Source organism: Puntigrus tetrazona, chromosome 20 (genome assembly GCF_018831695.1).
Source record: "Puntigrus tetrazona isolate hp1 chromosome 20, ASM1883169v1, whole genome shotgun sequence".
Lineage (NCBI taxonomy): Eukaryota > Metazoa > Chordata > Actinopteri > Cypriniformes > Cyprinidae > Puntigrus > Puntigrus tetrazona.
The window spans coordinates 27,127,316-27,138,771 of record NC_056718.1 but is presented as its reverse complement, the minus strand read 5'-3'; the positions used below and the strand labels follow the sequence as shown (position 1 = coordinate 27,138,771).

The 11,456-nt window shown below is 39.2% G+C and overlaps 1 protein-coding gene across 3 annotated transcripts in view; it reads right to left on the bottom strand.

Moving 5' to 3' along the window:
• Positions 1-328: 328 nt before the first annotated feature.
• Positions 329-11,456, bottom strand: part of ephb4a (eph receptor B4a) — a 36,278-nt gene continuing 25,150 nt past the window's right edge. For 2 of the 3 annotated variants that reach the window (XM_043219854.1, XM_043219855.1), the window contains 13 exons: positions 10,375-10,530; positions 9,194-9,529; positions 8,981-9,105; positions 7,994-8,162; positions 7,659-7,758; positions 5,365-5,429; positions 5,135-5,248; positions 4,366-4,613; positions 4,051-4,266; positions 3,801-3,950; positions 3,157-3,350; positions 2,273-2,431; positions 329-1,564 (listed from right to left, as the gene is read on the bottom strand). In XM_043219854.1, the coding sequence (XP_043075789.1) occupies positions 1,456-1,564; positions 2,273-2,431; positions 3,157-3,350; positions 3,801-3,950; positions 4,051-4,266; positions 4,366-4,613; positions 5,135-5,248; positions 5,365-5,429; positions 7,659-7,758; positions 7,994-8,162; positions 8,981-9,105; positions 9,194-9,529; positions 10,375-10,530 (2,141 nt within the window). In that variant the 3' untranslated portion in view covers positions 329-1,455. The remainder of the gene's footprint in view (positions 1,565-2,272; positions 2,432-3,156; positions 3,351-3,800; positions 3,951-4,050; positions 4,267-4,365; positions 4,614-5,134; positions 5,249-5,364; positions 5,430-7,658; positions 7,759-7,993; positions 8,163-8,980; positions 9,106-9,193; positions 9,530-10,374; positions 10,531-11,456) is intronic. The other variant, XM_043219856.1, reaches the window with a different exon arrangement.

The window sequence follows — 11,456 nt, the reverse complement described above, 5'->3', positions numbered from 1 at the left end:
TTACACATATTAGTTAGTATCTATCATATTTCCTGCTTACCTCACAGGTATATCACATGTAAAGCAATTTTCACAGGCAAAATTAAGTCTTTTCAATACAAATCCATGCGATTGGGAATTGGGAATTGGGGCGGATGCAGATTTCCCAGCGGGTTGAAGTTCAATATTTATTCACCTAACCAACAAAATACAAAGCACTTACATGCACGCTTTCACATTGCACTCACGTTGATAAATACCTTCCTGTAATTACAACAACAAAACCCACGTGATTCCTTGCGTTATTAAAAGCGAAGCACGAAGCAAAGAAAACTATTCAAAACAAGGCTAAATGTATACTTTTTATTTGTAACAGAAACCCAGATTACACTGACAAAGAAAATGAATCTTTTTACATAAAACAAGATATATTTATACAAAAAACAGGAGGCAACGGAATTAAAAGTCCCTGGTTTGTTCTTGTGGGTCTCCAATGTGAAGACCAAATCCTCCAACCCATAAACCCGCGTGTGGTATAATAGGGTGGCGTTTGAATCTTGTGGTTAGTTGATGATGGACACCAGCTTCAAGTTGGTGAGTCAAACCAGCACAACATTCCCGTAATAAACAAAACAGTATGGCACGCGTTCAAAGGTTGTTTCGAGTCTTACGGCTACTCAACAACAACAGACAGTCTTTTATTTGGTCTCTTTTTAGTGCCAGTCAAGTGTTGCAGATATCTATGTGTGTTTGTGTCTTTGTGTTTTTTTTTATATAAGCATGTATATTTCGCAGATTTCGTCCACCAATGGAAACTCTGCGTCATTCATGTCTTTCAGAAAAAAAAAGTGCTAAGACTTTTGTGCTTGTTTTTCTTATTGCTGCTCACATACACACTCACACACAGAGTGCATCGTTTAAAAACAAAATACCAATTACTTGGCACTTAGTGTGTGTGAGTATGCATCCGTTCACGCACAGCACATCCTTAATACGAAGGACGAAGAAGTCGTCATTAATAATCTGATGCTTGTATCCAAATTCTTGCATTATAAAGATCATATTTCTCAACTTTTGCTGTATATCCTTGTTCAGTCTCTTCAATATGAAAGTCTCCTTTAGAAAAATACTCTGCAAAAATGGAAATACTTCATCAATGTCTTTGCATTACGATGTCAGAGCGAGTCGTTCCTATTGGATTACATTATGTGGCTCCCAAAAATGTTGAAATGGTGGAGGTAACGTCCCGACGAGACCCGTTTGATATCACAAATTGAGATTTGTAATATTAGTGGTATTACAGTGATAGTTCCGACAGGTTCCTGGACTGGTTCCTTTTAGGTAGTCTTGGAAGCAAGCAAGCCATCTTGATCCTTTTTGAACCAGTAAAAAAGGATGTAGAAATGTTCCTGATTGTGAGCGGGTAGGTTACGTGAAGGTTCTTGGGCAACCCAACAAGCGTTTGCATTTGTTCACTTAGTAGAGCACGTTCCCTGGAGTTTTGTTTTGAATCCCAAGAGCCTCGATGCTGGACAGAATCTTCTTCTGATGACCAGCCAGAGTTATTCCCAAACGCAGCAGATCCCTGAGAGGCGGAAACGGAGAAATACAAGTTTAACGAAAAATTAGATCTTAGCTTTTAACGTACAAGCAGAGATAAGGTTAGAAACGATTGGAATGTGTTTTTTAGATCTTTTAAATGAATAAAGATATACATTGCAGTACATTTTTTTAATAATTTAAGTCAGCAAGGATGCATTACATTGGTCAAAAGTCAGCGTCAAGACGTTTTCTAAATCAGTTTAATTCAAAGTACCAAATCATATTAGAAATCTTTAAAACCATTATTTTATTAATTAAATAGACAGATTTGTAATCAAATGCAGACTTGATCATCTTTGTTACTTTTGAATAACATTTGTTTTCATTTTAATACCGGTTTGGTTAAAACTAATTCTGCAAATGAGTGTGCTAGGGACAATTTATATATTAATAAAAATATATATGTTCAATCATATGCTACTTCACATGAACTTCAGAGACTTTAGAAGCAATTTACCAACTCCGAACCTTTTAACAGAATTACATGTAGAAAATAAGCAATATATTATAATATAATAGTTTTAATTTCTTTGTTTCTTTGTCTTTGTTTATCAACACATATTTCGAATTTGATCATTTATTTGCTCTTCACTTTTCTTCCTCACTATATTGCTGTCTATTATAGCTGTATTTCAGTATATTTGACAAATGAAAGGTGTTGTTGCATGAAGGTGCCGTTATCTTCACTCACTCTGTGGTGATGTGGGCGAGCAGCTGCATGGACGTGTACCCAGCCTGTAGAAAGCTCTCCTCGTAACGCTCCATCTTAATGGCCCTGAGCCAGTCTCCCACTGTCCCACAGGATGCGGGCGTCAGAGGGGAGCGCTGGTCTAACAGAGGGTGAGAGGGTCTGAGGAGCGAGAGAGAGCCAAGTATTAAAACGCATGTAATTTTCCATATCAAGATGAGTCGGCCTGAAGGAACACAGCTGTAGAAAGACTGCCAAAGAGAGGAAAGCTCTGACGGCTTTCTCTTAAAGAGAGGGGGAGGGCATGGACTAAAATGTGATGGACAGATATGTGGTCATACTGAGTCCTGATTGACAGACTGACAGGCCGACATGCTGAGAGGGGAGGGGCAAGACTAACATACAAGAGGCCATACTGTGTGTACGAGAGCCAACCTAACGAAATGACGGACGGCGTGAGATGCCACTAAACCTGAAACAGGAACTGCTATGTTCTTGATTGACATGCATTGTTGGGTAAATGCATTACTGTAATCACATTGCTTACATTTGTTTTTTTGAAAATGCTAATGGCCTAACAATTTTGCACAGCGGTGTATTCTGCCGTAATCTTGTTACTGTCTAACATTGATTTCGGGTTGACACGGTAACATAAAACCAACAGCAAAAGAACAAAAAAAATGAAGTTTCCTAGAGTTTTCTGGATTCTAAATCAAAAAAATCAATTGGCAATTTCATGCATGCTTTCCATTGAAGCAAAAAAAGCAGTTGAAAAAAAAAGAAGAAAAATGTCGATTTATTTGCCAGGTCTTTGGTCGTTTTGCTGTGGCTTTTTGAAATAACTGAAATGATAAGTGGTACAGGGCTGTAACGGATATGAAACGTACCCTGCCCCCTCTTGGGCGGTGATTTTAAGTGAGGCGGGATTGCGAATCAGCTTGTCGAGTGCTGAGACGATGTTGGAAAAGCGTGGCCGTGCCGTCCGCTCCTTTTGCCAGCAGTCCAACATCAGCTGATGCAGGTAAGTGGGACAGTCAGGAGGAGGAGGCAGCCGGTAATCCTGCTCGATGGCATTGATCACCTGATTGGGTAAAACAGATTGCGTTAATGAAAGGAAGATACAATACTGGAAACAAATGTATAATGACAATATTAGCACTTTTAAAAAAGTATTGTTTAATTCTGATCAGGCTGCTATTTTTGCAATGTACACCATTCAAACATCTGGGGTTGATAAGATTTGTTTGAATAAAAACTTTCGTTTACCGAGGCTGCATTTATCTGATTAACAGTTCAATAAAAACAGTAATACTGTGAAATATTATTACAATTTAAAATAGATATTGTCTATTTGAATATAAGTTAAAATGTCATTTATGTTTGTGTTTCAAAGATGAATTTTCAGCATATTTAGTCTAGTAAGTAAAAGTATCTATTAACCACCGGTAGTGGCCAAAATCCAATCGAAAGCAAAATATGATGCAAAACAAAATGCAATTGCACTAAAATGTCAAACATCACAACCACTTACATCTTGATTGCTCATGTCCCAGTACGGCCGCTCTCCGAACGACATCACTTCCCACATGACAATTCCGTAACTCCATACATCTGATGCAGAGGTAAATTTACGGAACGCAATGGCCTCGGGTGCCGTCCAACGAATTGGAATTTTACCACCCTGAAAAAAACGTATATATTTTAGAAGAAATCATGATTCTTGTATCGCTAGACGTGCCTGCTTGCATTTCTCTTAACGTTGCGTAAGCATGTGCTCTTACCAGTGAGCTGGTGTACGTAGGATCAGACGAATTCTCTTGCAGGAATCTCGACAGACCGAAGTCAGACACCTTGCAGACCAGGTTACTGTTGACGAGAATGTTCCGTGCGGCAAGATCGCGATGTACGTAGCTCATTTCAGAGAGGTATTTCATTCCCGACGCGATGCCGCGCAGCATGCCTACTAACTGTATTGGGGTAAACTGGCCATCATTGAGCTGGACAGAAAGAAAGATCCGTGTCAGTCAGTCTTTGTGTACGAGAGCCACTGAGATGGTTTCATCAACAAACATGAAGCATTAGACTCGCATACTTACTCTCAGAAAGGAGTCTAGAGCTCCATTCTCCATGAACTCGGTGAGGATCATGACGGGGCAGCTGGCTGTTATTATGCCTTCCAGATGGATAATATTGGGATGCTGGAACTGGCCCATGATTGAGGCCTCAGACAGGAAGTCCCGCCTTTGCTTGTCTGTGTATCCACCCTTAAGGGTCTTAATGGCAACATAGTTCTCCTTCTTCCCCGGAATCCTCAGTCGACCACGACAGACTTCTCCAAATTCACCTAAGATTGGCAAAGCGAGTGTTTTTCAATCTTTTCATGCAAATAATTTTTGGTCCTAACAAGTTGTGACTATAATAAGACATAAGAGACGTCTATAATTGGTAATATTGACCCAGTTAAATGGAAAGTAGCAACGCAGAACTAAACTGAGCTGAATAATGACACAATTTCCTTATGCAATGCCTTTACTGTTAAAATGTTACATTGTCACAGTTCTTATACGCAGTTTTATAACCCAATTTAGTTCAATTGCACTATTGTCTTCAGTAAAGCTGCTTTACAGCTAAATCTGATGATTTTCACAAAATTAAACATTATTTTCACATTTGATACTGTGTAGATGCTTTGAAACAATCTGTATCTATAAAGCACTATATATGTGACTATATGTCAGATATCAAAGAAGCAGATTAACAGTTCAACACAGCGCGCTTTCGTTTTAGCTTTCAAATGACTGAAACTAAATATGTGACTTTGTCTGAAATGTAAATACGTCTAAAAGAAGACAAACTGCTTCTTACCTGCCCCAATGACCTCCTCGATTTTGACGCACGAGACATCAATCTCCTTAGCAAACTCTCTCACGGCCTCATTAGGGTCTTCGTAAGTGAATGGATCGATGTAAACTTTCACTCCTTAGAGAGAAAAATATCAGTTACTCCATTAATCAAAAAAATCCAGAGCTTAACCCAGAATGCATAAATTACAAGACGCTATGTGTGTGTGTGTGTGTGTGTGTTGCTGCTGTTACCTTGACCCATGAGATATTGGCCGTTTTTGTCACTCATTTCTGGATCTTTGAAATGACTTTGCTTCCTGTGAACAGAAAAGCGAGTCAGTTATCAAATACGTAGGTCTTCTTTTAAAGGTAAACACTGTTGACGATTACAAAACTCCCGTTAGTTTTTTTGACAAGAAATGCTTATTTGAAAAGCTTTTCGTTCCGTAGTAAAATGTATCAGCTGATAATTGTGTGTTCTGTGCGAGCACTGTGTTGTTAGCATAGCCACATGCTAACGTTAGATCGCATCAATTGAGAATCGTTTTTTGGAAACTTTGTGTGGAGTCTAGTTTTTCAGCAAGGGCGGAAAAGTACTTGAGAGTGGAAACTTGTTGTGTCATGCCTGGTTTGGGCACAGTGTGAGGCTTTATGCTTGTTGTGTTTCATGTTTGCTTTTGTCCTGCGTTGTCATATTACTCTGAGCAAAGAATGAACTGAATGCATACAAAATCCCTTTCTCCACCCCATTCTTCCTCTTCCTGTGTCTTTTCTTGTGTGTCTGTTTCTCACCTCAGGCTCTGGGTCTTTATTCAGGTCATTTCATAGTGTATTATACACTAACACTGTATTAAATTACTCAAGCGGTTCTAGCCCGTTCTCCTTGTTATTCTTGTTGCTTTCTTCTCTATCTTTTCTTCTTGCTCCGTCTTTGTGTTTTGGAGACATTGTTCAAAAGTCATTCTTAAAACAAAATACATTGGCTTGAGAAGCGCTACCTAAAAACACCCCAAAAGTCGATTCCGATTCGCTATTGCTTAACTTAAGGGATTTTAGGAGAAACATCTGAAACAAAAGTTGTTACTTAAAAAGATAACTCAGAACTTCGGAGATTTGAAATAGAAACTTTTTCCACATTTATCTTTCTCCCTGATTTCCCAGGACTAAAATAGCCGCGTTTGTCCCACCCAGTGCTGATGGCAGGTCTGGACCGGAGGCTCGCAAAGTGTGTGTGTGTGTGTGTGTGACTGATTGTAGGGACTCTCCGTTTAACTGGGTGTGAAAGTTTGTATATGTAATGTGCGTAATTGTGAACAATATATGTAAACAAGCACCCTCCTGTAATCTTAGCTGTGCATACGTGGGCATACATACGTCCCATTTATCAGCAATATCTGAGTTTGCTTGTCCTCTGGAGTTTAAGAATGTAAAAAAAGTTTGTTCATTGTTTAAATACACTTGCGCTTAAAGAAGTGTGTGTGTGTGTGTGCTAGCCCAGGGTCACGACTATTGTTCTGCTGATTTGGCCTGTGGAGCCTGGGGTGGGACTACCGCATCCTGTCTCCACTTCCCCTTTCTCCTCTCTCTCTCTCGCTCTCTTTCTCTCTCTGGTCCCGCAAATGTAGCTGAAATAACTGTTAGGACAGTCTGATCGCTTTGGAAAAGTACAGGAATAGTGGTTGTGTGGAAAATCAGTGCAATTCTGCTAAATTTACTGTATTTCAAAATTTACTTACGTCATTTACTGTATTATTAAACAAATATAATTTACATAATATTACAGTATTTATAAAAGAAAACTTTTCATTTATATTCGTTTTTTTATATTTCTGATTAGCTTTTTTATTTTTTTCAGTTGTAGTAAGTTTTAGTAATTGTTAAATTTTATTTTGTTTAATTTAGCTTTAATTAGAAAGACAGTTTAGACTGTTTTAACCATCACTTATATAATATTATAAGTTTTGTTTTAGATATTTTGTATCATTTTTAATATTTTGTATTTTCACTTTAATACTGTCATTTTTTTGTCATTTTATTTATCTATATATTTGCATAGTTTTTATTACTCAAGTTTATTTAATTGCAGTTATTAGACTACTTAAGCTAAACAAAAATTATAAATGCAGTTTTGGCAACTAACTGAAACAGAAGCTCTTTCATATTTGATTTTATTTCTGTTAGTGTTCATTTTATTTCAAGTGTGCAATTTTTTGTCGTTTTAGCAAATGTTTTGAAAAAAGATTTTCAAATGCAATTTTTATAAAAAAGTGTCAAAAAGTCAGTTCTGAGGTCATTAACTTACAAAAGACTTACTTATCGTTGCTTGTTATTAACCCAGGATAAGAGACAGTATCTCAACGCGGCTAAGATTTCTAGCGCTGAAAGCATTAAAACAGGCTAAATATTTAATACGCAAGCATGTGATGGACAGGGCATGTGTGAACGATGGCTGTGGAAATCTCCTGAGCTTTCTGCCTCATAGTTTCCTAGCAAGCCCAATTATAACATCCTCACACTTTCTTTTTCTTGTTGGTCTCTTGTTGTACCTTATACAGTAGATTGCAGCAGCAATGACGATGATGAGGAGCAGCATGCCCATGGCTATAAGGATCCCGGTAACAAGCAGCGGAGATGAGGAATCATCTTCTAGGGAAACGGAGAGAGGCAGACAGCCAAAGTGAGAGAGACATGGTTTAAAAACGGAAAAAAGGTGTGATAAAATCTTTAAAAAAAAAATTGACTTCGATCTACACGAGGAGGAAAAAAACAAAAAAAATCAATAAAACGCCTTCTCAAACAAAACTCTGGGGCACAAAAAGTTGGGCACTAATAAATTAAAACAACAAAACGAGCTGTCACCTCTGACCAGAACTTTTCTTACCGTCAGGCAGAGTCCGAAAGACGACGGCTTGACCGAAGCTGCCGTAGCCGCCCAAGGTGCGAGCGCGGACCTGGACCTCGTATTGTGTCGCCCTGCGCAAGTCACTCAATACCACCTCGTTGATATTACTCTCCATAAAATGACAGGAGTTCTCCTCGGAGCCACGCTCCTGTTGAAAGAACAAACACCGGTACCTTTCATTAAAATCTTTTGATTGATTCCTATCGCACCGTTTCTGAGCTGTTTGAATGTATTAATTGTTAATTAGTCTGGCAGGTCTGTAGTGTAAACAGTGAGCAGCTGTGCCACAGAGAGCGATCAATAAAACACAAGCGCTGAGAAAAAGATGGAACGAGTGGGTAGGAAGGAGACAGAGAAATAGGGAGAGGTCACAAAAATAGAGAAGAGAGCAGAGAAAATGGAGGTGGAAAAAAATACCGAATTACAGTTATGAGAAATCACTGTCTACTAAATAAACGCTGCATGCACTTTTTTTTACTGTGACCAATACAAAGTAAAGAGCGTAAGTAAAACGCTTATTTTTATTACTTCATATACATCGCTGTTGTTTTTTTTTTTTTTATAGAAAAGTGCAACCTAAATGTAATTTTTAGGACAGTAAATTAAATGTTAATTGCAATTCATAAAAAAATGTATATAAAATACAATTAGCTGAATGAAAGAGTGCTTCTTGGCACACTTTGAAAGATTTAAGTTCATCTTTAAATATAAAATTCATAATAAAAAGTCATAAAAACATTGCTGCTGAATGCAATAACAAGAATTTACGGTAAGCTTTAAACATGCTTCAACGTCATTTTCAATTAAATTTGCATGATGTTAATATCTTAATTGTAATATTAATTGTAATATATTATTTCATTTCAATATCTGTAAGTACAGTTTTTGAAAGACATTCCTTTAAGACTAAGTGCACATTTAATACCATCAAGCTAGTATGGTGTAGTACATAGTGTCTTAGTTTACCTTCTCACAGTAGCGTAGCTGGTACTGTAGGATCCTGTAGTGTGATTGGGTCGGTGTGTTCCAGTGCAGCGTCAGACTGGATTCTGTAGCTGTGACCTTCCTCAAACCTGACACCAGTACAGGAACTACGCAAAACACACACACACACAAGCAATTAACACACTCAACTTAATCAACTTTCCATCATATGCACCTTCACTCTCTCCGTCTCACCGTTAGGGCTGGTGGTGATGTTGATGGTCTCCCCGGCAGACCCCTGCTGGCTCAGAGGAGAGACCCCATTGAGGGCCATGACGGTGAAGCTGTAGGTGGTGTGAGGACGGAGACCCCAAATGCTCACACGCCGGCCTTGGATCCCAGTTTGGGACGGGCGGTAATTCACACCGTCCCCGCATGGCACGCAGGGGCCCCCAGGGGCGGAGCACATTCGACACACCACGCTGTAGGTGAGGTCCGAACGGCCCCCGCTGTCTAACGGTTCGCTCCATTCCAGAGTGAGAGAGGTGTCATTGACTTGGGGAACAGGGCTGCGCGGGGACGAGGGCGGACCTGAAAAGGACAAAGGCGGGGGTCGTTTGAATTATGGTCGGAGTTTGTTCATCTGCATGGCGTATCTAAAACCAGTACACGCAACGTAGACCACAAGAAATGGGAAAGAGGGCAAAGAGAGGGAAGTTTACCAACGTATAGGTCTGACATATGAAATAAATAAATAAATACATTACATTTTTCCGAAATGGAAAGGTTTATTTGCGTGCGTTTTTGCTGGGTATCATATTTGGCTTATTTCACGGAGCTCATGTGGGGAAAATCGCCTCAGTTTTATTCAGAAGCCCGAACTGAGCAAAAGCATGCAATTTGGTGCGAACGCACGTATTTGTACGGCCAAAATGGAAGATGAAATTCTGCTAGCTTTTGGTGTAAATCAATGAAATCTTCAGTAAAACAGACTAAGTACATAAAATGCATAGAATTACAGTTTTTACTCTTGATATCCCAATAATACTAAAGATGGTCGAATTTTTAAGTGTGGAGTAGAACATATAGTGCAGTGCTGAATGAGAGATGAAACAAGAAAAGTTCCTCAAAAGGCCTGATCATATTTGATGCTCACATTTTTAACATATAAAAATCGAAATTACTTCAGGAAATGTTAATATTAAAATATTGGTAATAATATTAACTTTTTCTTATACTTGCTTCATAAAAACTAGTGAAGATTTCACAGTAAAAAACATCTGAATCATGACCCGAAGGGGGACGCAAGTAGATGGAAGTCACAGTAGATTGTGCAAATCATGTTTTTAAGTTTTAATCGCGTTAATAGGAGAGGCTTTATAAATTTGCATATCAAATATGACTTTGTACGCTTGAGGGAAAGGAGCTGTACTCACGTGTGCAGGGCGTATCTGGACTGTCTGTAGGGGCCCGGTAAAAACCAGACCGACACACACAGGAGGCAGACCCCACCTCTGCTGTGTGACTGGAGTCAGGACACACAGAACACGGGCCAGGACCCGATCCCATTTTAAAATGAGCCACAGGACACGCTGGACAGAGAGAATGAGACACAGAGTCACATAAAAAATACAGCAGAATATATTGTGTTTTGGATGCTAGTTAGATGTTAGCATGGCTATTCGCTAGTTCGCTAGCTAAAGTCTGGACCACCATAGTTCAGTGCAACATAGTAACAACAGGTTTTGTGGGAATGAGTGCTGTATTATCATTAAACAAACACACTTTCCCATCAAATAAACACACACACACATTCTGTCCTCTCTCTCTCTCTCTCTCTCAAGAACTTGCTGTCTTAAGCACAAACCTCGTTTGTCCTTTGGCGTCAACATTTAGACAACAACTCTAAACATGTTCCGGTGTCTATTTCAGTTGATGATAGTTTGATTCAGGATTTAAAGCGCTTCTGAATCTCTGTTTGGCAAAGTCCGGTGTGTGATATGAAATATGATCGTGTTCTTCTGCGTGTTTAGCTGTTCAGTCGCTTGATTATAGCCTCGCGCAAACACAGACTTTCAGCAGATAAAACCCACACGCGTGCAGGTCACCCATGAAACTTCAGACGCACACACACACACACACACACACACACGAAGAAGCAATGCAGAGTCTCATGAGACAGGAAAAGACGGGTATACAGACAAGTTTCCCTGACCAGTTTCATTTCATAATCAGTTCTCCACAAGCCCTTTATTGATGGAAACACATCTGGATTTCATTAACATCAGTTTCACTCAGACCAAAACATGTGGTCTGAATTATCCTCCTAGTTAAAGTGGCTTTACACTGGTGTGTGTGTGTGTGTGTGTGTGTTTGTGTGTTATTCGAAACGTTTCCATAATGACCGCCTGTAAATTTACTCGCTGAAGGATAAAGATCTTCAGGCCTCTGGTGGTTTTACAGACCCCCAAAAAAAGATATTACTGTTGACATCCATATCAGAGTCTTTTGCTGAGGA